At 48.8% G+C, this 26,288-nt stretch overlaps 1 protein-coding gene across 1 annotated transcript; it reads right to left on the reverse strand.

Moving 5' to 3' along the window:
• Positions 1-26,288, reverse strand: AFAP1L2 (actin filament associated protein 1 like 2; the record flags this gene model as incomplete). Its single annotated transcript, XM_080348252.1, has 20 exons — positions 1-27; positions 383-505; positions 1,076-1,257; positions 1,525-1,692; positions 1,948-2,125; positions 2,209-2,448; positions 3,389-3,500; positions 3,860-4,005; positions 5,688-5,899; positions 6,557-6,661; positions 7,855-7,939; positions 8,689-8,778; positions 9,349-9,528; positions 10,116-10,321; positions 12,748-12,831; positions 15,926-16,016; positions 20,324-20,415; positions 24,932-25,009; positions 25,533-25,661; positions 26,282-26,288. 20 exons carry the CDS (start codon positions 26,286-26,288, stop codon positions 1-3), a joined length of 2,535 nt encoding a protein of 844 aa, XP_080204378.1.

Consider the following 26,288-nt stretch of genomic DNA (forward strand, 5'->3'; position numbering starts at 1 on the left):
CTAACTAGCTCCTTTCTTCTCCCATTCCTGCCATGAAATAAAAGTGAATTAGTCAAAAGGCAAATCTGGCAAGTCGCAGTAGCTGTAATGTGCACAGGATCAACCCTAGCATCTGGTACCTGAGTGTTTTTGGCTACAGGGCAGGCCAAGGATGTCTCTCTTATAAGCAATACACACATTTATTCATTTAAATCACAGCCAGAGCAAGCCCAGGTGAAAAGACCCAGATGAAAACCAGGCTGGCCTGCTCTGAGTGGTGCTCGGTCATGGGTCCATCCCAGACTGGGATGTGAGACCCACCACAGCTGCTCTGCTCCACTGCAGGAGGGGAAAGCAGCATCTGTCCCAGATGGATTTAATCCTGTCCCAATAGGTGTGTTACCTTAGCTTTTTGTAGGACTGTTCCTTTCCCCGTCACCATGACTGATAAAGGCCGGTTTTTTAAAGCCGTTGCTGAATTAACTGGTGAGTTCTCTGCGCTGTTCGCTGGGCTGCTGCTTTTTGCCTGAATCCACAACAAAAATAATAGAAATTGTGATAACTTCAGACTGCTGAGAGAGAGATTGCTGCCTTTCACCACCATCTAGAAAAGCTCAACAGTCACAGCCCACTTGCACTGATTTTGAACCAACATCAGGATGTGCCATGTGGTATGAGGACTCAAGAACTAGTACAGAGCAGGGCTCAGGCACTACATTTCATTGGAACCAGGTTCCCAGGAAGGAATCTAGATGCCTGAATCTTCCCCCAAAAACTACCCCTAGCTCAGCTGAGCGCAGAAGAAGCTGGAGTCAGAGCTGCATGGCCCTGTTGCTCAAACATCTACAGGGAAATACAGCCACTCACTCACATCTCAGCTCCCTTTCCCTTCCCCAGTGCTGCTGTTACCTAATTCTTATTACATTTATATTATAATAATCAACATAAATATATAAATCTACTCTATAAATATATATGAGGTTATGTCTTATAATAATACAATATTGTTATTCGTTATAATATTAAGCAGGTTGAGACTGTGCAACATCCCAGCTGCTGGGATGCTGCTGTGCAGCCTGGGGGTGTCCCCACATACCCGGGGGGCTGCGTTCTCCAGGTGTGTGGTGTCCACGGCAGTGCCCAGTGTCACTGGGCCGGATTCTGCCTTCTTCAGGTTCTCCTTCACCTCCACCAGGCTCAGCTCCAGGTCCACCCTCCGGCTCTCCTTCCTTTTGCACTCTTCTTCTATCTCCTTCAGCCTCTGCTCCAGGCTCTTGTCTGTGAAAGGAGTAATGATGCCAGCCAGGAACTTATGAGGGGAGCAGGGACCATGTAATGTACATTTTCCTTATACTTTGCCCCAACAGGGAGTGCAACAGCACAAGTTCTTGCTCTAGTGCAATTTGAGCTGCATCATTTGGCTCAAAGCACCAAGTCTTCCGCCCTTGCCGCTTGTGAACCCAGGTGGGTGAGGTTTGTTGCCTTCTCCCTCCCTGTGGTCCCAGTTTGGCTCATTTCCACACATCACCCCTTGCCCCGCTCTACCTGTGCTGCCTGTGAGCATTTCCTTCAGCTCCCGCCTCTCTTTGCGCAGCTGGGTGAGCTGAGCCCGGATTTCATCCTTCTCCTTCTCCAGCCGCTCCTTCTCCTCTGTAAACCGCTTCACCTCCGCCTCTGTCCTGTTCTTGCCCAGCTTGGTTTCCACCGCTGCTGCTGCAAAAACACCCCCCAAAAACAAGCTCAGCCAGGGGAAAAAAGCAGGAAGGAACAAACAAAACAAAACACACCTTTCCATGTGCTTAGAAACTAAATGAATGAGGGCTTGGAAAGTCACCAACCAGGAGACTCCTCAGCCCCTTGGACACTGTGAAGATACGGTATAGTAGGGGCAAGCTGAACCACAGGGAAAACTCAATGCCTGCAGCACAGCCTTGCTCCATGTCCCCACCCCAGATGGCACCTGCTCACCTGGCAGCGGCATCTTGGGCCGGTGCGCGGGCAGCAGCTGGGGGCTGCCCGCTGTCACTGAGCCTGGCGGCAGCTCGGCGGCTGGCTGGGGGAAAGCGATGTTCTGCTGCTGCGTCTGGATTTTGACAGCGGGTGTCCGTGGCAGCACTTCATCAGGCTCCGGCTTCTCTGGGTTTTTCTAGAGGGGGAAACAAGGTGGGATGATGTGGTGGGAGGATGTGGCCCACTGATGAGGCCTGGACCCCTGGCTCAGGACAGTACCTGCTCCAAGGTCTCCATCGCCTTACTGCAGGGCTCAGTTTCCTTAGCCACGAGGGCTGTCTCGGCTGTGCTCTCTGCTGCAGGCCTGTTGGCAGCCCTTTCTAAAGATGGTGAGCTGAGGGGTGAAGGTTGGCATGACTTCTTGCCAGCACAGTGTAAGAAAGACTTCACTGGGGTGAGATCCAGGTACACTCTGTCTTGATCCCCTTCTGATTTGCTCTCACTCTTGGGTACTTCTTCCTGCAAGAGGAGAAAGTTCCCCTGAAAAGGGACCATCTACTGCAGTCAGACCTACAAAGTCTCACTGCAGAGCAGCAACAGCATCACAGGCAAGCTGGAGTATTTGCCATAAATCTTCAAGTGCTCTAAAGGAATAAAGTCATTTCTTACAGGGCTTTTTGGTGTACTCATGCAAAGTCCCCTCCTACTCTCCTTCACCAAGTCTTTCCAATGGTAGCAGCAGCCTCACCCAAGGATCACACACTGTTATACTTCTAGCAGCCCCTGGCAGATCCTTTGCCTTTTGCAGGGTGATATCCCTGTTCCCCAACATAGCCTGTCGTTCTTGTCATATGATCATTTTGGTTGGAAAAGACCCTTGAGATCATTGAGTCCAACCATAACCTAACTCTAGCGCTAAGCCATGTCCCTAAAAGCCTCATCTATATGCCTTTTAAACACCTCCAGGGATGGTGACTCCGCAATTTCCCTAGGCAGCCTGTTCCACTGCTTCACAACCCTTTCTGTGAGGATATGTTTCTTAATATCCAATCTGAACCTTCCCTGGCACAGCTTGAGGCCATTTCCTCTCATCCTATTGCTACTTGGGAGAAGAGACCAACACCCTTACACACAGGACTTGCTCTCACAGCTATCAAGAGGAATTTTGACAGACTGGGTTCCAAAGAATCCACTATCTTCAAATGATCCATGCTTTTTGCTGATGGAAACTGTGGGGTTTCATCCCAGCTGCCTGAGGATCACTACAGCACCCTACTGGAAGCCACTCTCCTGTCCCTCAGCGACTCCTCTCCAGCACCCGCTTCTGCCCCCTTGCAAAAGCCTGGATTTCCCTCTTTGCTGCAGTTTGAAAACCCTCCCCCTTCACTGCTGGAGGCTCCCCCCGTCAGATGTTTGCCCATGATCTCTGCAGAGCTCGCTGCAGTGCTGGGCACCTTACCGCAGGCAGGTCTGGCAGATCCACGTCGTCGTACAGCTCATCCTGCTGCATCCTGCCCTTCGGCAGGTTGTCGATGTAGGCGTTGGGCTCAGAGTACTTCCTCTGCATTAAGCTGTGAACAGGCATCAGGACATCCCATCAGGCGAGATCGGTCTTGCTGTGTGGCCGCACCACACTGAGTTTTTGGGGCATGCCTGTGGCCAAGCCCGCCCCACCAACCTGCCACTGCAAAGGCCACCCGGGCACATGCCACCAACCCCATGGCAGCTGTGGTTCAGGTTAGACATGTCACCGCAGGACAACAAGTGCTCTTTTGTCCCACACTGTGCTTTCAAAGAAAGCAACCAAGTCGCAGACGTGAGTGCAGCCCCAACCCCACGGCAGACACCCTCTCACAAGGGGAGGGACCCACCACCCCAGCTGCTTCCCCTCCACCAGTCCCTGCAGCCCCGCACGTTACCCGTGACGTACAAGAAGGAGTTCTTTGCGGCGCTCACAATGCAGGAAACCCGGTCAGCATCCACGTAATCATAGGTAAATTCCTCTGGGTCTGTTTTTGAACCTGATTCCGACAAGAGGAGGCCCAGCCAGTGGCCCATTTCCTCTGAGGACTTTGCCTACAAGGTGAGCAGAGAGACAGTACAGGTTGGAACAGCAATTCCTCTGCACTCCCCAGGCTACTGCTGACTCAGCCTCAGGTAGAGCACTATGCTGGCTGTCCTCTGGGCTTGCACGAGGACAGATCAACGGCCAAGTGTTTGTATTAAACCTGAGAGCACAGTAAAAGAAGAAAGAAGTATCGTTCTGTGTATGGACTGATTCGCAAATTTGGAAGATGTATGAATGCAGCTCTTTGCTTAACTCCTTCCTAAAATTTCTACTCAATCTACATTTTCCTTACAATTATCAACTCGGTTGCCTACAAGAGCAAGAGAAGTCAGTCTCCATGGCTGGAGATGCTGGTGGGAAGCCGGCTTTGGTGAGGAGAATGTGCGGGTTTTGTTTTGCACCAGCAGAGTGCAGCAATGGGATTGCCAAACACGGACATGCAGGGAGACCCAAGCACACCAGAGAGCCTGTGAGTTCCTTAAGCCAGAGCCCAAACCTCTTCCAGGGCTGTTTGCACTGGGGAGAGTTTACAGTGGGATCAGAGAAGAAATTCAAAAAGTGCCCCTTGCCATAACATGGTCAGTACCAAATTCCCAGCTGCAGTGAATAGTCTGACATTCTGCAAAATTAAGAGTTAAATATGGTGCCTTGAAGCCAGATCTAGCAATAAGCCACATGTACCTCCCAGGAGTGGAGGATTTCTACCTGAAGCAAGAAGAAGTGGGCTGATGCAGCCATCTTTGCATCTTTTGCTTTGATTTGAGGAGCTGGAGCAGTGAGCACAAAGTTAAATTCAGGGCAACTGTATCCCAAACTGGAAGGTATATTTTAAGCTTCCAATCTGTTTTACTTAGCAGAGACTACAGTCCCTGGGAAGCCAGCCAGCCAGCCTGTACATTGAGTCTGACATCCCAACAAAATACAGATTCTTCCATTCACAAAATGTAAATTTTCCCAGCACCTCTTCTTTACATCTGTAATTAGGCAAAATTTCTTAGACACAGACACGCCCTAAATCAGAAGCTAAACAAAAACACCTTCAAACTTCATGGCAGGCAGTCTAAGTCAGTTATTTAGCTATAAATATTCCACCCACTGGAAAAATACAGGAAATTGCTCACATTGTCCACCTCCTACTATAATCACGCTGCCGTCAGAGAGAACTAAGATTAGAGATAAACAGCCCTGGATTCAGGCAAAGGAAAGTAACAGATGGAGATGAATTCACTTGCACTTTCAGGGGCAGATCTGTGATCGGTTTACTTGGGATGTACGACCCATGGCTTTGGGACTCTCCATTTTCAGAAGATGTTCTGTGTCCATCCTAACCACCGCCTTAAAACCCTAAGTGGCACTCCTCTCATCTAACATTAACCACCTGAAATGTATCAAGCATAACCTTATCCTATAGTCAGTGGAGAGAGATGGGCACCTCCAGAGGACCCTTCATGCCATCCTAAGATGAGCGCCGAATGGTCCTCTGGAGGCACCAGCATCAGACAGAGCCTGGATTCCCACCTAGGTGGGACACCTTCTAGGTGACCACAGGCAGATGAACCGAAGTCCCACGCTTCAAGTTCTGTTTTGCTGGACTGAGGGTTCCTCTGGAGGACCTCACCGGCATTTAGGCCTACTAAGACACCCAAGCTGACGACTTAAAGCAGAGAGCGCTTGGAGATATACAGCCTACCTCCAGAATGACCCGTTCTTCTCCATTGTGCAGGATGCGGAAGGAGTAGAGATGATCAGGGCTTGGCTCTGGGATAACTTCACAACCTGCCAAACTCAGGGGTTGCTGAGCCAGTTTGCTTCGGTTCTTGTCCTGGTAGAAATGGAGGTGACCATCTTTTACCTGACACCAGCGGGACTTCCACTGGCTGTTCACTAGCACGTTCAGGTAACCTGCAAGCAAGCACAGGTTACTTAGGCATATTTTCCACCCCACAGGGAGAAGGAATTCAAACTCGTTTGTGTGCACAGGGATGTCTGATGAGTAAGTTCTGAGATCACTGCACAACACAAAACCACAGACAACAACAAAGAGTAAAATCAAAGAGACAAGTTGTCTTGTCCATACAAAACAGGGTGAAAATGGTAAAAAATCCATTCAAAACAAAACTATTGGAAGTTCAGGTTAGGTTTGGAGCAGCAAGTTGGCTGCAGATGGTTGGATGAAGCTGTTCCCAGCTGGTGAATACCAGCTGACCCACACAACCCTCTCCTTGCTGACTCCCACACCCTGGGCTGATGCCCAGGAAAAGCAGCACAGGTGCCCTCTGTGTGCATGTCTGGTATTACCTGCCCTTCCTCTTGGGCCACCCTGTGAGCTGTTGCCTGCCTTTGTAAGCCACACAGTCACCTTCATGTGTAAGAGGCACCACAATCCGCATGGATTTACTGGCACACAGACCAAGCAGACTGCGACCTCCAGCCTCCCACAGCAGGACAGCCTGGCACGTGTGCGTTTGAAAGAGATGATGCCTGGTGCTCATCCTGCCCTGCACAGCAAGACCCAGCCCTCAGACAAGTCCCTGCAGAGGCGCTCATGCTGTTACTTACTGGAAGTCTCCAGGGATCTCTCTGGGCTATCCAGGGAGCTGGATTTTTTCCTCCCGAGGTTCATCAGGTTGCTCAGTTTCAGGCCAGTTGTGCACTTCTTCTTAACTACCAGGAAGGACAAAGAAAAAGATGTATGTGGGGCTTTCCCAACTCACAGCCCGCTGTCCCAGCTGGGTGTCCTGCAACCAACAGCCCTGTGGCACACACATCACTTGCAGAGAGCAAACCTGTGACTCAGGGATATGCTGTAACAGTCCAAAGCCCAGGGAGATGGTGAGTGAGCAGCACAAGTCATCTCAGTTAAGTGACGTGCCCAAAACACTGAATCCATATTGTGTTAAACGTGGGTTAGTGCTGACCAAACACTAGTCCCTGCAGGAGCTGTGGGAAGGCTGTTTGCTCAGGTCTTGCTGGGCAGGTGCCGACCTCCTTTCGCTTTCTTACATTACAAAAAATTGAATTAAAAATCATTACCCATAAATATGTATGGCTTTCAAGTCTTTTCCTTTCTAAAAGAGAGGCTCAGGGTGGGGAGGGGAATGTTTATGCCCAAAGAGGCTCTTCAGCATTTTCTGGCTGAGCACATCAGTCAGTGTGTGGACGTGGCTGTGGCTGTGTAATCATCAGGCAGTCCTTGTAAGAAACCAAGTTGGATGTTTTCAGTGGGCATTTTCTTTTTCTGTAGCACAACGAAATGATGAAATCCTAATGTGGAGGGACTGAGCAGCCGAGCTCCATCTGTTGGGTGGCCCCAGCAAGTCCTCAGCATGGATTTCTCTTTCTCTTCAATATGTAGATGGGTCCCACCACTCTTCTAACAGAACATCTCATCTTATAATGTACTTAACTGACCCATCTTATAGATGTAGAATGGAGCTCAAATCCTAAAGTCAGATGCCCTAGTGTGAAGGTGTAACTCTCCCATTGGAGACAGCTCAGTATCTCACACAGGTACTCCAACTTCTCCACAGAGGCCCCTGAGGAAAGTCACTTAGGTTGGATTTATGCCATCTCAAACTGTCACAAAGTGACTTGCCCAGAGACACACAGGATCTGTGTAGTATGGCAGGTATCACACCCAGGTTTCTCAAGCCCTGTCCCAAGTCTGTAACTGCAAAGAAACGCCAAATCCACCTATCACTTCATTATGAAAAAAACAGGCAGTGAATACACACGCAGCTGTCACCCTGCATCAGGTCAGTTTGGGGTGGCAATGGCATGAGACACTACAGAAACCCTCACCGCATGGGCAGGGTCAGTGGCCTGGTTTCACCCCCATTCCCAGGGTAAAGTTTTACCATCTTTTATCTCCGCTGTCTCTGGGTGGCCATCCGTGCTGCTCCCGCTCTCAGAGGCTGCAGAGTACCTCTCAGATACCTCCACCTGCCAACAAGCACCAGACAGAAGCTCTGCAGATGCACATGACCCTTTCCTCCAGCCAGCACCCGCCACAAGTGTCTTTTTCCCCCCTCCTAAATTACAAGGTCAGTTGCAGAGGTTTTCTCCTGCCCTGTGCCCTCTCTGTTGTTTCTGAGCCCAACATGGGCAGATATGACACATGAACCAATCCAGCTAGGCTCAACTCTGAGATGATGTAGTGGCACCACTGATGCCACCCTATCTCCTCCTGCCCTGAAGCCAGGCTGGTGGGGGCATTTGCCAGTCCTCACAGGAGGGCATGAGCAGAGGAACTGGCCAGACACACAAACAGGTGCGTTTTGGGTGTCCACTAGAGACTCATGAAGGTTTCTTTCTCCTCCCACTGTTTTGGAACAAGCTGACTTCAGGGAAGTGTCACCTAAACCTAAACTAGAGACTGGCCCAAGCCCTGGTGTCCAAGGGTCTATGTCTCTTCTGAAGCTCTTGGTGAGCACAACTGCCCTGTTGGATGAGATAGTGCTTCTGCCTGGTACGGCGGAGCCAGTTTTAGGGAAAGATGTGGCAACAAAATTAAGATTGCAAAGGAAAATTAAGATTGTTCCAATAACACTACTTTTCAGCAGAAAAGGGGCCTGATTACCTTAATATCAGTCTTTGCACAGATAAAATTACTTCACCTACAACTATTATTTATTAAAAGAACAAGATGGAAAAGCCTAAGTGCTCATTTTCACTGTAGAGACAAGGTGTACCTTTGGGTAACTGAGACGCAGTGAATCTGGAATGTACTGGTTGCCTTCAGTGCCTCCTTCGCAGAGCAGACCACTGGTCTCCTGGATGACCTGTGCAGAGGGGAAGCCATCACCTGTGAGAGAGCTGCAGTGATGGGATCAACACCTCTTCCCCACCCAGGACAAGCAAAACCACAGCAGGCTGGGACACCCATGATTTAGGCTCCCTGGGATGCTGGGGACGCTGCTGGTGTTGTAGCAGGCAGCCAGCAGACTCTGCTGGACCCAAGCCAGCCAGGGAGCGCCTGCCAGCAAAGGCAGCCCCGGCGCTGCACAGCCCCACTGCTGCCCCAGGGTTCTGTGAAGGCTCCTTCTGCTGCCATCTCAGGGAAAGGGCCTCTTCTCTCCTCCTGTCCTCAGCCAACTCATGTTGGGCTCCCTCCTGGCCGCAGCAGCTGAACTGGGAGGTCCTTCCACAGCCTCCCTTGTGCAGAAGGCAGCAGGGAGTGGCAGGAAGAAGCTATCCCGGGACATGGAAGTGGTGTGCTTGTATACAGGCTTGCAGCGAGGAAGGGAGCCAGAGCATCCAAGGACAGGACTGAGATAAGATACGGTCTCCCAGCAAAGCCGGAGTAGAAGCGTGGGAGCAGCTGCGGGGCAAGCCCCGAAGGCAGCACTGACCCTGAGCCACTGCTCTGCCTGGTCTTTACTCTGCAGCCCCAGCACGATGACGTCGGCGTTGGTGGGGATGATCTTCAGCTTGTGCTCTTTCTTCCTCACTTGCTTTTCCTTGTGAATGACAGTGCAGCCCAGCAAATTCACGTCAAGCTGAGGGCTATGGTCTTTGGAGCTCTTGTAGCACTGGGGAAGGAAGACGGGAGGGCAGGTAAGAAGCTGAAGAGGGACTTCTCTCTGGCTTGCTGGTGTGAGCTCAACCCTAGAAGTGGCTCAGTGCAACCACACATTAAGTGCGCAGAAGACAAGAGGGTCCTATAGGTCCTATGAGGCTGAGATGTCTACACAGACTACACACAAGACATTTCTATACATACAGAGATACACATCCATCTATGTACATGCATAAATAGTCCAAAACACCTCTCACAGATACTGCTAGAAGGGTCAAGTATGTGGTTAGTCAGTGGGATAAGCATCCCTTCTGCTTAACCACCTGAAACATTTCCCCCAAAAGCATCTCTAGGCATTTGGGGAGTTTGGGATTTTGGCCACAAATGTGCCTTTGTGCCCCCCTCAGCAGCCCCATGCCCACGTCACTTCTGAAAATGGAATGAGATCCCCAAATCTCTGGGGACATGGTTTCTGAAGCATTCTTTCTAGAGGTACTTTGGTTTTGCCAACTATATAACATGTCCTGAGGTGCCACTTCCCTCCCCGGCTCATGAAAATAGGTAGTTTTATACAGAGAGTGAAGTGAGTGATCTACCCACCAGCAACCTGGTGTCCTTGATAACGCACAGCTGTTTCGCCCACTGTCCCAGCCACTTCTTTCTCCACAGGAATGCACAGATGCGGGCATCCTTCATCAGCTCAATGGTGGCCTCCGTGGATGGCCACTGATGGGTTGCTGACTTGCCTTTGCTGCTCTCCTCTTCATCGTAAGATTCATAGGAGCTACTAACAGCTTCACCATCTTCTACAACAAAAGCAAAGCTCTGTCATTAAATACATTTTTAGGACAACTCTGAGTCTATTGTTTGCCTCAGCCATGCTCACACATGCAAAAGCTTCCAGCATAGGGATGTGTCTTTTGAGGCTCTTCTACAGGGGGAAAATCAACAGGAAAATAACCCTCATAGATTTTTTTTTTCTTTCTAGCCCAGTATTAATCTCATTGCAATGCTTTGCACCTAATGGTCTCAGCTAGCAAACACTCAAAAGACACTTCTCAGTTGACCACAAATTTGAGAACATTCCCTTAGAGATTTTCTGATGTTTACTGCTTCCCCCCCTCAAAGATGCTTTTTCTACTTTCCACTTCAAGCCAAACACAATTTTTAAGGCAACAGTATGCTACAATCAGCCCTTGTCCTCTGAATGTCAGAAGTAAAGATGGTATTTGCGAGGCCATGCAGCAAGCAATGATCTATTGTATTTGAGATGTCATTCTGCTTTCCCTCTCTGGGCTAACAGGTCTCTCTCAGCATTCAAGGGGCAGCAAGGGGCTCTGTTGCACTGTTGTTGTTGTTACACTGTTGCAGCAGCAAAAATTAGTCATAAGTGGCAGCTGTAAATAACAGTATTCACATTTTTCATGTTCGCTCCTAAATGGATTGCTACGTTATTAGGATAAGTTAGGTTTTTCAATACCCAGCTCTAATGTGCTGTAGGTTATTGGAGTTTTCAGCTGATAGGAACAGCTGGTTATTGGTACCAGATTCATCAGAGACAACAAAAATGTTCCCACTGACTGCAGGGGAATTTGCAATGCTCTGCTGGTGTTTACAGGATGGCTCTTATTTGCCAGGTAAGCTCACACAGCAAGATGGTAAGATTTGGGCAGCATCCGTGTAGGGTTTTGCATTCCTGTCCTACAGCACAGAGGAATATCATTAAGATTCCCACACCAGAATTTAATCTGATTTTGATTCTCATAGGATCTTAATATCCATATGAAAGTAACATTATCAGATTGGTGCAAAATAAAAAGAGGAAAAGCAGCAAGAGGGAAAAAAAAAGCATTAGGAGCTTCACTGAAGAACATTTCTTAAGTCAGGTTTATTTGTTCTTAAAATAAAAGGAACTGAGAAGCAGTAACAAAGCTATAGCCTTACCCTCAGTCAAATCTCACTCTGTGACATCCCTCAAGTGATCAGAGCTGCACCAATTAAACAAACTTATTAAAAAGCAAATGCTCCCTTTCAAATTCTCTGAATGGTGCTGACAGCAGACTACTGGCTTACCATCTGCAGACCCTCCATGTATTGGACTGTCCATCTTTTATGGGAAAACATTACCCCCCAATGCATTATCACTACGCCAGCCTTGTCCACAGGAACCCTGGGCAGAAATTCAGATGGAGTAAAAGTGTTGAGGTTTCTCATTTCTAGAAATACCAAGAAGCTGAATCTCTGCACTGCTAGGGACCCTTCCTTATGCAGCAGAAGGATGCCTAAGGGAACTTCATCTTCTGAACCTTCCTCCTTAGCAACATGAGGCTATTGCTAACTGCCCCTCTGGCCCCTTTTGGGTGTCTCTGGTGCCCCTCACCTAGGCATTAGGTCTCAGGCTGCCACCTTTCTCTCAGCAGGAGACCTTGCCTCTCTTTTGTGCATCAACCACAACTACAAGTGCCTCATGAGATGAGCTTTTCTCTGCTTGAAGAGCTGCAGCCATTGCTGGTGTGGTGACACTGCTGCGGCCTTACAATGGAAAGGTGTTTTCCAGGGTGTGTATCTGGGAAACTGGGACAAGTTTTGTTTGGGTGACTCAAGACAACACTGTCATCATTACTAAGGTTCACTCTATCCCAAGTCATTCTTGTGCATTCATTCTCAGGCACTTCAGTACAATGTCTCCATTTCCACCTACTGGCACTTTCAACAAAGAGCACAGTTTTATCCTCTCATTGCTGTGACATCAGTGGCAGCCATGTCCTCGGATGTCTTCATCTAATCCACTTCTGCTTTCCTGTTTGTCTTCCCACAGCCTCTCAGGGAGCTAAATCAATACCACGATGCAGGAAGCTCCAACCATCTCATACGCCAGAGCTGTCTCTCCCTGAGCAGAGAACCTCCAACATTCGCTGAACAGCTACTTGTCAATACAGCCAGCATTACCACATATCAGCTCCACATCAGTGGCCCGAACTGGGGGAATAAAGCCAGGGAAGTTCTCTTCATTATAATTTTGAGCATGGGGAAAGGCACACAAAAATGCCGCCTTGTGTACATCAAGCATGGGCAGAGAGAAGGGAGAGGTGGTTAACGTCCATGCATATAAAGTGCAATACCAGGGGAAGGCACCTGATCACCTCCGCTAAAACTGAGTTTTGTTTTGGTTTTGTTGTTGCTGTTGTTGTTTTTTAAAGAAAGCACCTCAGGTTTGGAAAGCATGCCATACCCATCGTTATTGTGGCATAAATAACGCCCTCAGTAACCTGCAACCCTGGCCTGGGTCCAGACGCAGCAAGCCTACCAAAAAGACCTGCACAGTCAAAAGGAAAGAGAAAGGGAGACAAAGAGAGAAAGCCACAGATAAGCAGATGTGAAGAACAAGGGCGTCAGTCGGCTCAGCCCCACGCTCCCCCCTTGGCCTGCGAGGAGCACACCATACAGTGAGACTTCAAACAGGAATGTTTGCAACCCGTCCCCTCAAAAAAGGCAATTTCCTTTAAAACAGAACCACTGTCATCGTAATTAAAATCAGCCAGGGCTGATGAGCTGTTTCAGATGGAATAATTATTGCTCAGTTGGCAGTCACGTTGCCCCTTGCATTTTCATTCTATTTCTTATCGCACCCTTCAATTATGCAAACACAGACGAGGACAGTTTAACACATTTCAGCCCAGGAGGAAAGGGAAGCAGCAGCATTTGCCGGAGCTGTAAAATGAAAGGCAGAGGCATTCCCAGTGGAGAGTCAGGAATCCTGCTGATGAAAGAGGGACCCCGAGACCCAGAAGTCTCGCTCGCCTGCTTCATTTTAATTAATTCACCCACAGTTTGTTACAGTGCCTTACAGTCCCACCTCGGCTGCTGCACGACTCCTCTATCTCCTCAGCCCATCTGGAGGCTTGCTTTGATGTCCTTTCTTGGCAGTGCACCCACTAATTTTAGTGATGTTCCTCTTTTTGTTAGGTTTCACCTCGCCCATTTGTTTGAAGATGCATGGGTGCTTTCCAAGGCTCACATTGTAATTCTGCCAGAAACACCACCAGCAGCTCCCTGGACCATCCGCCCCTTCCCTACCCAGCTTATGGGGAGAAGGGGGTGAGCACAGAGGGCTTGGGGTGTCAGTGGGGTCAGGTTTTGACATATTTGGCCAGGGAAAAGCCATGCATGTCCAGACCGCTCTTCAGCAATGGCAGTCACATCAAGGTCTCAAGGCAGTTACCAGCAATGAGCATCATTCCACGTAGAACAGGTACAGGGTACTATTACCATCTGATAAAGCATGAGGGGAAAAAGGGATGGGGAGCCCAGTTTTGTACTTGTGGAACCAACAGGCAGGACTGAGACCCGCAGGTTTCCCCCACATGCCATTGGATTTGGAGCCTGATCTCTTGACGTGAACCAGAGCACCCTCAGCTTCTGTCGCTGCATGGCATGCTACGCTTCAGCCTCTCCCAAGCCCTCCACAGCCTGAGACTGCTGGTCAAACAGCTATCTGCAGCAGTCACAGATTGCCCCATTTTGACAGCGCCCTCATCAAATGGGTTTTTTCTCTCTCTTTTTTTTTGACCATGCTCACAGGGTCTCTTGCTCCCTTAGGCATCTGACTGGCCTGGATTTCAGTGGATGGTGGGCGTTACTGCATCTTTGAGCAGTAAGCTACCAACGAAAAGCAGAGGTTTAAGCTGGGTGTGTGCTTATCGCTGCTGCCAGCCAAGGCTCCGAACACAACATGAGTTCATGGAGCTGCCTGGATAACTTAACCTGTGTTTCCCAGCATACGGATCCATGGCCAGGCTCCAGCTAATCTGGTGTATGTCTTTACATGCCATGGCTCTTAGTGCATTATCCTCTTTCCCAATGTGCAACAGGGGAAAAAAAAGAGTCCATTTATCTTACAGTGCAGGCAACTGGAAACACCTGCAGGGACAAGGCTGCAGTGACCTGTGCTGCCCCAGCTTCAAGAGGGTTTCAGTCCCCTGCACCCCACACGCCACAGCCCTGCCCTCAGCTGAACAACCCACAGCATGTCAGCAAAACCAAGCTGGCACCTACACACGGCAGAGCTGGGGGGACCTCTCCTCTGCACCAAGTGGCACGTTCTACCCCAGCCATGGTGAGCCTGCACCTTTTCCCACCTGAGCTGGGTGTAATCTTCCCATTCACCACTGTAAAATGGCTGCAGTCAAAACGGGATGGTTCAGGGAAACAAAGATCTTTCTACATCCCCCTTTTTTGTTTAGCAGTGTAACCCCAAAGACTCAGTGAGAACAGCGACCCACACTGAGCTACAGCTTGTCCGGGAGCGCAAGGTGCACACAGGCAGCGAGGGCTGTTCGGATACACCAAGCCCCAAACACTGCAAGCGGTGCCAAGGAGCACACTGGGGCTGGAGAGGACTCAGCTTCTCTCATAAGCAGCTCAGATTCAACAGCCAAGAGTTTAGATCCTAATCTTTTACCCTTAACTCTCACTTCTTTGTTTGTCTTGACTCTCCCCGCTGAGCTCTGCCCCACAGAGTGTACATCAGTGCATCCTGCTCCACTGCAGTCAGGGCTGATGAGCAGAGATCCCCTTCTGCAGCAGAGCGATGTAATCTGTCTCATTTGGGCTGAAGTGGATTGTAAATTGATGACATGACAAGATCAGCTCTGCTATTAGATCAGAGGGAGGTAATCTCTCATGAAGGATGTTCACCAAAGGAAGGATGCAGGAATATATCTTAAAAAGTGAGAATCCGGGAGCTCAGCCTGCATGTGACGGTCTACCCCCGAAGTGGGGGGCCCCATGGGTGACAGGTACCGGTGACACTGCTGAAGACATTGCTGGGAGGTGCTAACCAAAGTGGCGAGCGAGTGTGCGCAAAGGCAACCCACACACTGTCCCCTCACACGAAGTGTGGCTTTTTAATCAAGTTAACAGATGGCTAAGCTGCCACAGGAGACACAGCTAGATAAACAGCCAATTATAAAAACAGTTATCACTTCTAACAGACCAACAGAGTCACGGATTTTGAGCCCCAAAGGGATGATTAGAGCACTAGGACATGAATGCAAGCCACCACAGCTTCAACACCCACTCCTGAGTAGAAACCTGTGTTTCAGTACAGCCTATCTGCCAGAAAACCATCAAGACAGGTAGAACCCACAATGGTTTATAGTATTTTACAGTGATGTTACATTAACCCAGGCATACTATTAATACTTATTTCTACAGGAAAGTAAAAAAAAAACCCCAAGTAATCTTTCTATCTAGCACTGGATCTGTAATACCAAGCGTGACCAGCATCAGAAAACAAAGTTATCACATGAGCTGTAAGAAATGCCTGCACTTTCGTTTACTCATTCTCATAAACCTCAAGTCCTCCATTTCCCACATGAAACCCCCCCAGAGAGTTAGCTGTGATATACCATTTACAGAGACATCATACGGCTCAGCCTCTTCATAATAGCCCTCTGGGGATTCGATCTTGGGGACCGGAGGTTGTTTTGTTTCAGGAATCTGCAGAGTAAATAAATAAAAGAATCATGATTTAAGGTAAAAACAGATAATTTAAAACAAAGAGGCATCCTTTTTATTAGCACTGAAGTGCATCCTAGTGGATGAGACCTTTTAGATGCACACACCAGGGTTTTAATACAAACTGGTTGAGATGACAGGGAAGACAGACTGCTGAACAATTTCAGAGTACAGTTAGTTCAAATATAAAGGAGTCATTTGAAACTATCGTATAATTATGTCATAAATATTCTTTTTTAAAATTTTGTTCGAAGCCCGGGGAAGATCAACTCATGTGTTTCCTCAAAAGCAGCAATCCAAACCCATTTGCCTTATCATGAACTGGGACTCCCGCCTGCTGCACCAACATCAACATGGAACCAGAAGGTCAGACATTTCACGCAATCCTGGTTTGACACTGAAGAGCATAACCTGAGCAGTCGCTGGTCATATCTCCAAGGTTCTGACTGATAGCAAACCAACAGCTAAAAATCTCTGCTTTAGGAACTATATCAGGAATACTTAATTGTGCTCTGAGCGAAAAATGAAGGAAATGGATGAACAACACTGATGGAAAATCTGCCTTTGAAAAGAGTCCAAGTGTGGGAAAATCCCTGAGGTGCCTGCCAAGCCCCTCCCTAAACACAAGCAAGGGCTGGCAGGAAAAACAATGCCTTGAGCTTTTAGAAATATGAGGGAGGGGGGAAAAAAAAGAGAGAAGCTAAGAACAAACTTTTTACTTTTCAAGTAATTCACATGGCTGTTGAATGTGAGACAGCAGAGTCAGAGATCACAGTAGGATGAGCACACAGCTTGTACTCTGCCCAAAATACATGGCATCCCACCTCTTGCACCATGATCCAACAGTAGCATCGCCTCGTTCCCCAGTGAGGTGTCCCCTCTCCTCGCCCAGGTCAAACCACCCCCAGTCATCTGACAACGGAATGCTCTGGCTCACACCCCTCCAACTGGCTCCTGATGGATACCTGTGCAAATCCTGGATGGGAGGTTCAGTGTGTGCAGGGCTAAAGCCCAACTCGTCCCAGGGGGACAGGAAGAAGAGCAGGTCCCTCTCTGCAGAGACAGCAGTGTTGAAGGTCTTAGATCATGCATGGTCATTGAACACCAGCTCATGTGATTGCTCCTGGTGGACTGGAGAAGAGCGGCTAGCTGGGCCACCAGCATTGCAGAGCAGTCTAGGGCAGGATCAGTCCCTTTGGAGGTCATGCCAGCATCATAAAATGCAAGTTCAAAGCTGCCCATCCTGCCCTGGATATTCCAACAGGTACTGCTGCCCAGAAGCAGAAAGGCAGCTTTGAAGGAAAAGATTTTCTGGCCAGCAACTGCCCATGAAGGGGGATGCTGCTGAGCCTGTGGGAGCTGGGTACCCTGACCACACCGGCCAAAATCATGCGTCTCTGCTCCCACATGGGCAAGCTGCCCATGGCTCTGCCAGCCTCACAAACTTCTCAAGTGTTCTGGATGAAAACTCCTTCCTATGTGGGTCTGCCAAATGCTGTCAGCAGAGTCTGAGCTGCTTTCCAGAGCCAGGTAGGACACACTGCCGGAAAACACTTGCCTCCAAACACTTAAAGGTTTAGGAACTTGTCTTAATGTGTTAAATTAAAGAAAGAAAAACAAACCCAGCCATTCCAAAGCTTTACTTAATCCCTTCCCTGGCCTGAAAATGTGTGTGCAATTGCCTCCTGCATGCAGCCAGCTCACAAATTGCCTACGCAAAGAAATGCTGTGGGTTTATTTGACAGTATCCCACAAGTGTCAGGGAAAGTGGGGGGGGAAGGGATTGCTCCATTTTGTTTCCTACAGACAATGGGAGCCAACAGGGACTAGGTGGGACTGCACCTCAGCTGCCACAGAAGCTATTTTTTTCTCTTCTCTTTCCTTAAAGGCGTGGAGTTGTTTTGTCTCTAGCTTAAGTCAAAGAGTACACGCTGCATTACCTAACCCAGAATGGCTCTCACAGAACATTTGCCTCTTGCATTACGGCACAATGGAGCACATAAATAAAACCTTCTTGGGCATCTGCATCCGTGCTGCATGACCTTCTCAGTGGATGGCTGCAGAACACAGCAGAGCTGCCAGGGCCACCACAGATGAAAGGTCACCAGTGTCTGAGCCACAGCCTACAGGACTCATTGTTTCAAGGTTGCCTTGGGACAAATTCAAAGAAATTAGTGGGATCCAGCTGGGCTGCCCCTGTTGGGTTGCCCATTGACTGCTGGTGTCAGTAAATACCAGGGACAATCTTCTGTACAGAGCTTTATCACCAAATTTCTCCTGTGCCTCAAAGGCAAATGTAGAGCAACACCACAGCCTCGGCATCGCCAAACCACAGAAAACTCCACAGAGCTAAACCAGATATATTCTGAGGACTTTTCTTAATCTCCCTGTTTCCATGTGAGGAGCTGTGCTCTCTCCTCCACCGCACAGGTGGCCGTGGCTCTTGCCTGCGCCAGGACCAGCAAACACAGACACGAAGATTCATTTCCCCTCAGCAGCAATTTCCACACTCTAACTGGGACCACATTCAAGGTCTCCTCAGCCCCACTCCTTGAACTAAGCTCAGGTATCTTTGCTGCCAACAGCCCACTGACATGAGATGCCCACAGCAAGGAGGTACTTGGGAGGTCAGCTCCAGTGGTGAGCAGGTGGGAGAAGGTAGTTCCCAGCACAGGCCTGGGAGAAGATGGATGGCTTAAGCACCCATCTCAGCTAACATCCAAGACTATTTTTTCTTAAATTCCCTCATTTAGCTTCCCGATTGCCCTATCAGAAAGCTGACATGCACCAAGCACCAGCACAGAAGTCCTGGGGACACCCGGCTGCTGCTTCCCCAGTCATGCCTTCATTCCACCGCACCCCCATGCTCCTGCCCACCTCCCTGCCACGGCCACCACCTCCTCCAGCCTTGAGAAACCCAAAGCCAAACAGCGATCCCTCTCTGGTCACTGCTCCCAGGCAACTCCAGCTCCAGCACTGAATCCCCAGACGGCTGCGTGGGCAGGGCCCCCCGGGGCTGGAGCAGCTCCCAGCAGGCAACCGCACTGTGTCCGAGGGTTTGTTGGCTGCATCCCATCCTATCTCCTTGCTTTCCCAGCTCCTCCAGCTAACTCCAGCTGAGCCACACAGCCCCCTGGGCAGAAGTCCTGGGGCCTCACCCTGTGTCCTCCTTTCTGGGAAAGGAGCAGATCCTCCTCCATGGATGCACCACTCCTCCCCCTCCTCCCCATGTATACTCCCTGCCCTCCTTTCCTTTCACATCCCGAAATCCCAGCTACAGCAATTCCCACGTCAGATCAGCTACTGAGCAGCAACATCCAGGGTCTCTAGGATGACCCGTGCCTCTTAAGGACAGCCTGGCTGACTTGCTGGCATGGAGACAAAATCCCACTGAAAGCTGATGGCGTTGAACTGGACCCTGGCTATATTTATACTGGAGCCTGACCAGATTTATAGCTGCCCTATGAAAAAATCTACAGTGTTGGCAACTCCTCCTTGCAGACCTGTGGGCTGTACAACCAGTGTAATGCCTGGCACAGTCACCCAATGCACAGACAACACCAGGAAGCAAACCTGATCTTCTCTGCTAATGACCAAACCGTGCAAGGCTCTGCCAGTGAGGAAGACCCTGGTGCTGACCAGGATCGCCCCACCACCCCGCAGCTGAAGGATTTCTGGCTTTTTTTAAGCTCATGCCAGCAGCCTGGGCATAGCTGCTTTACAACTTGGCGGAGATTTTCAAAGCAACAGTTAAGAGCCAACCTCACCTTTGTTTCTTTGAAAACCTCAATTCTATTCCTTTTCTGAGCTTGGATTACTGTGTGATGTGTGTAGGCTTCCCTGGCAGGGAATACAGCCTGTTTTACGCATTTCTCCTGCACATGCATGGAAAGCCGAAGGCTCTTTCAGCTGCCTGCTCCACTTGTGCACGAGCTTTGGGGACAGCAGGGGTTTATGAATGTCCAGCCACCCCATAGCATGGCCACCCTGCCGGGGCCACCAGCCAGCCACAGTGCCCACACCAGCCACACACTGACCTGCAGCATTCGCAAGGACCAAATGTACAGCTGGAAACTTCCACACTGGGGAGCCCTTAGTTGAATCTTCATTTTATCGTTATTATTTTTTAAATAAAGCTCACCTGGACTACTTGCCTCACTAACATAGACAGGCAGAGGTCACTCCATTTAGCCGTGCTGCATAGTACATGACAAAAGAGAAGCCTCCAGGGGTTCAGATCCCCAGACTGAGGACTAGGCAGTGAAAAGCAAAGGATTTCCAAAACCTACCTTGGGAGGGGGGAGGTCTGGCAGGCTCTTCTGAGGAGGGGACGAATGCAGTCCTGAGTCTCCGTTGGTCAAGGAGTTTCTCCGATCCAGCCCTGCAATGCACAAATACAATCATATTGATGGCATGTGGCACTTCCCAGCAAAGCGCTGTGCAGGAATAGCGAGGTGCTATTTCAGTAGGATGCAAAGTGACAATTACAGGCAGCACTGCAGGGCCACCATGTCATTTCAGGCCATACCCAGAAATGTGGCACTTGAAGACCCAGCAGAAGAACTGGCCTCTGCTTTTTGGGTATGTTTTTCCCTCTGGAGGGAAAACTGTGAAGTTCAACCCCACTGCTGAAACTTTAAAGGGTCTTGAGAAGGAGCTTGGGCAGATACTACACGGTATCTGGAAATCCACAGCACTTTAGTCCTTGCTAGCACTGATCCCTGCTGCTGTGAGCAGACACAACAGTGACCGTCCCTGCCTCTGCTGCTTTTCCAGAAAACTGGAGCGAATACCACCCAGATCCAACTGCAAAGGTTGCTGCCTAGCTGGGCTGCAGGATGCTTTATCAAAGACAGCCAAGATCAGTAATTTAATTGCTGTTGAAGGAAGAGATGCTCTTGAAGCAGCCCAGGCCAACCATGTGAAAGGGCATATGGCAGCAGAACTGCTCCAGGCAATCTGTGTCTGCCTCTGGAAAGTCAGATTTTCCAAGCAGCCGAATGCAGAGTGATTCAGTAGCTGCAGGATATGCTGAAGGCTCAGAACACTTGTGTCCAGTCCCTCTTCCCCCACCACAGAACTCCTGGGTGGCCTCAGACAAGTGCCCAAATCCCACGACCTCCAAGACAGTGTAATGCAGCAATGCTCAGGAACAAGTGGGAGAAGGGCACAAATGGCTGAAAAATGAAGGGCTTCGAAGGCATTATTCTGTGCAGAGGGGAAGTCTCCATTTACAGTGTCTCTTGCCAAATATTCTAGGAGAAATGAGGCCAAGATATCCAGATATTGCAAGTCCAGTAAATTAAGCAAGGGAATTAGGTGCAAAAGCTGCAATGAGTTGATGTTCCAGCTCCCGCAGTCACCTGCTGATGCTCCAGCCATATTCCTCAGGCACACACAGAAACCACCAAGGCATCACGCAATGCCCAGTAGCAGTTAGTGCTGCACTCAGAAGACATGGGCAGGAACTTTGCTGCATATTTCTGGGCCTTAAAAATAGAAGCTGGAAACCACATTACTTTGTTCACGTCTGGGGCTTGGAAACCACGATGACAGCTCTGCCCTGCCAGGCTGCAGACCGCTCCTGGCCTGATGGCACAAGAGCCCAAAACACGCTTCTTGTGACAAATTGCTCCCTGTGACGCAGGTCTCCTGGTCACCAACACTGGGTAACTTCTGTAAGTCAGGAAGACACGGAGACCCATATATAAATAGACACCAAGACTCCAACCAGCTCTTTGTGCCCTGCAAGTAGGGCTGCTGGATGTCATGTAAGGTTCAGAGTAAAGCAGGGGAGCCTAAGACTGATAATGGGGAGATGCACCCACTGAAACAGCTCATGATTATATTGCCAGAGTCACATCTACAGGCTGCTCCTGGGGGTTGTCCTTTTCTGTAAAGGACCATGGACATTGCACTCTCAGGGCAGACACCTTCCATCAACAGCAGCTGCTGAGGCCATTGATGTTTTGGGCGACACCAGAAGCAAGGTTGAGATTTCCTAAAGCCACAGTGGGCTACTCTCCAGAAAGGGATTATCTCTGCACTCACAGTCGTCCACACAGGGGCCTTTTAGCGGAGAGAAACAGGCCAACTTGCATCCTCTTGCATCAGGCAGAACCTCCCATGTTCAGCTCCACAGAAAAGAAATCATTGCAGCAGCAAAAACCACTGCCAAACCCTTTGCAAGCAGTGGCCATCTGTTCTCGACTCTCCAACAAACCTAGCAATCACCCCACTGCACCTCACCATGCCCGGAAAATGCTGTTTGGTTTCTGTACCAGCGGTTCCTCCTCCTACCACCAACTTTGGAGCACAGGATGGAGACCACAGCTTCGGTCCTCACCCTGCTGGAAACCTGCCCACCTACTCCAGCTGAGGAACAGAGCAGGATGGGATAGAGCTTTGATTTTGAGGCTCTGTGAAGGAAGAACCACCGCTTTAACCTTCATCCTGACAAGACTGCTAGGAGATGTTACAGGGTTTTCTGTTCTGAGGTTGCAGAGGGCAGCTGTGGCTGTGCCCAGCATATGGGCACAAACACCTAATGCAGGATTCCTGTATGGAGAGCCCACAGGGTGTGTGCTGTGCACACCTCTTTCTTCTCCTGCTACACACATCAGCACCACAAATCAGACTGTTTCCTTATTGGGGTGGGACAGAAAGAGTATTGTTTTCCTAGATAAGCATTACCACTTTGCAGGTGTCTTCTGATAAAGATGTCTGTCTAAAACCTGGAACTTGGAGAGAATTCAGAAGAGAGGAAGAAGAAAAAGCAGGCAAAAAGCCTGCTGAAATTCACAGCTGTGCAAACTGTTATTTATCTGTGCTCTCTGTTCTTTGTAAAAGGGAATCCCTGCTGGAATATGGGCTAAGAAGACTGTAGTGACCACCACCAGGAGCCCTGCACTGTGCATCAGTTCCACCTCCCAGACTCCTGCACCTTGGTCCTTCTGTGCTGACTGTCAGAGGCAGATGGCATTTGGCTCAGTGAAGAGCCCCATGGACTTGCAGGGCAGAGACTCTCTGTGTTTCTCAGGTATATGAGATCAAGTAAATGATGGTGCCTTCATCACTCACTGCAGTGAATTCCCTTTCTGCGCCATATAAAGGCCAAAAGCAGCACACTGTTCAGCTTAAATCATTGCTAACGAAATTGGAAATAGTGAGTAAAATATGTTTTTTGCAGAAATAGTATGTTTTAAGGTTTGGAGGGGTTTTTTTGGAACTGATGTATTATTGCTTCAGAAAGCATTTCACCCTGTGCTGCTAGAGCACACCCAAGCACAGCTACAGTGGTGAAGAAACTCTGCAAGGCATAAGAGGTCCCATTGACCTCAGCCACAACAGTGTGGTCACCACATCCCACCAAAGGATTTTGGTGAAAGGAAATGCACAGAGCTGCAGGGCATAAAAGGGGTAAAGGGAGCTGCATAATCCCTGGGGGATCCCAATCACACCCCCTAGCACCAGTGGGTACTACAGCCCCCTCCACCTGCTAAATCCAAACCTGCAGGTCCCACCACTGACCAGGCAGGCACTGATGCCTCCGTGCAGTCAAAGGCAGGATCAGGGCTGTACACTCAGCTGCAGCTGTGGCCGAGGTCCCATACGTGTGTCTCACTGACTTCACCATTTCCAAGTAACTCAGAAGTTTTACTTGGAATAGGGAGGCTGTGGAAAACCGTGAAAGAGTGAAGCTCTGGGTCCCACAGGGAGCAACTGAGTGGGTTGGCTTATGGCCTTGATAGGGAAAAATCTGAAATAAAAGAACCAACTCTAAAAATAAATGGTTTGAAATTTGCCCCTGTGTCTCAGCATGGTGGATCAGTGCAAGCCTTAAATAAATAACTTATATAAAGAGATGTTTCTGTTGCTGCTCAGCTGCCAGGAGCTACTGGGAGGCTGTGCAATCCTCTTGTGGAGCATCACAGCATCACCCAGAAGGCCCTGTCTGGAGATCACATTGGACCTACATGTGTAATCTGGGAGGACATCCTGTCTTCAGCAGTATTTGAAGTTAACCTAAATTCAGCTGCAGATAGTTTAAAAAACAAAACCAACCAAACAAAAAACCCCACCACAAAAAAGTAAAACCAAACCAAACAACTCTGGAAGTGGAGCTGTCCCAACTATATCGCAGGACCAGTATGTCGACAGCAGGCTGCACTGACATGTCCTCTTCTCTCGTCTACTAGGTTTGGAAACTTTGGGATAGGGTCAGCCTCTGGCTACGTGTGCATTAAGGAGATGTGTGTCAGTAATAATCTCACTCCATGCAACTATCAACAGAGCCTTTGTGATGAACTTCAAAAAGCAAGGACGTTTTTAAATAATTATGTTCTTCGCCACACTACAGGTTCAAAACCCAGGAAATCTAAATTGGAAATGAATGTTTTATCTCGGTTTAATTTCTTGGCTCATACACCGCAGAACTCTCGTGTCCCTGGGGAGATGAGGGTGCTCTGCCCCCACAGGTGGCAAGGGTGTGCTCGGGAACTCGCCTCGCAAGGTTGTGATGCTCAGACCCTCTGGGCTAGTGCAGAGCGACACACTAGAGAAGACACACGCTTTCAAGGTCTCAAAGAGGTGAAGTGACTTGTTTTGTGGCCAAAGGAAACATGAGGGCTGCCTTAAATATTTCAGGCACTGGAGCTGCAAGCCTTAGAAGGCAACATTTTTATCCCAAAATAATGCCCTCCAAAGTGCTACTTCCAGGAATAACCTCACAGTGTTGGCAAGGACCACGATTTCCAAAGGAATGTAATGAAAATGGCAGTCCTTCCAGACCATCAGCTGCCTCAGTCCTCAGAGCTGCCAGTAAAGCAAAGCTCTAACCATGTGTGCCTTCATCACCCTGTTAGATATGGATCAGCCATTAATCTTCAGCTGCTTACCTTTGTCTTGTTTCTCCTGGTCACCCTGCTGTTTGTGGATGGTCACTTTGTTCATATAAATATATTCCTCATCGCCACCTGCAACCAAAGGGAAGAGCGAATTCTTTATGCACCCATTGCTTTCACATTGCTAAGTTTTTCCACAAAGACATATGTAAAAAGTGTCTCTGCTGAGCACATTTTGGGGAGAGCATGTTGGTTGAGGCAATGTGCAGAAAAAAAACCCAAGCACTAATAAAAAGCAGAAAAATTAAATGCTTTATAGTCAGGAAATTCCATAAGTTAAAATTTCTTCTTAAACATTAACTTGGCCAAACAGTACATCCTGTGTATCTTACAAAGTGGATTAAATAAACTTAAGGTTTAATAAGGAAAACAGAAAGTATCAGGAATCTTGGGAATCCTTTGCTTGTAAAGCTGGACACATAAGTATAGTAATTTTACATAAACAATTAGAGGTCACTGCAAAAATAATCTTATTTTCTCCTTCTAATTTTCATGTCTCCCCTTCCCACCAGCCTCCAGGAAAATGTTGCTTCAAGACCCTGCAGCAGTTCCCACGGGACCCCACCACCCTGTCCTCGGTTTCCCTTGCCCGTACCGCTGGACTTGGTGTAGACCCGCAGAAGGTCGGAAAGGAAGCTCTTCTTCACAAGAGCAGTGCTGCTCAAGTTCTCCTTGTCCAGTATCCTCAGAAAATCTTCAAGTTCTGTGAGCAGCTGCTGGAGAGCTACAACAGCAACAGAGACAACTGTTGGCTTTTCAAAAGAGGACACACATTCATTCTGAATTTTCCAAGATCTGCTTTTTTTTCTGACCAGGAATAATTCATAGTTTTCCAGCTTGAACCCTTCCTCTAGTTTTGAAAAGAAAGTGGGTCCCACAAAAAAGGCTCCAACTTGCCTTAGGCTGTTCAGACACCAGTAAAATCCCATGTAAATATCTATTCTTCTTCCTATAGGAGCGTTTGCTTGAGTAAGGAAAAGCCTGGAGGGATTTTGAGCATTAGGGCTCAAAAGCAGCTAGCAACACCTGAATCTTGGGTCCCTGCAAACATCATTCAAACGTCATCTAGATTTGGATCTATCAAAGACTTATTTCTTCTTCTTTCCAAGCCTCCTCCTGATTTCTCTGTCTGTAATGATTTTAAAACATTCACGTGTGTCACCCAAAAAAGACACACATATAAAACAAACAAACAAACAAACCAATACCACCAAAAAACCAAGCATAAACATAATTCATAGTTCAGTAGCTTCTTAAGCTGTCTGGTTTGGGTGGTGAACCACAAAGATCTTTGTATCACATGGCACTGAAGACTCAAGGCATCTCAGCCAGCCTCAGGAAAACCTGTCAT

Source organism: Nesoenas mayeri, assembly GCF_963082525.1.
Source record: "Nesoenas mayeri genome assembly, chromosome: 7".
In the NCBI taxonomy this organism is placed as follows: domain Eukaryota; kingdom Metazoa; phylum Chordata; class Aves; order Columbiformes; family Columbidae; genus Nesoenas; species Nesoenas mayeri.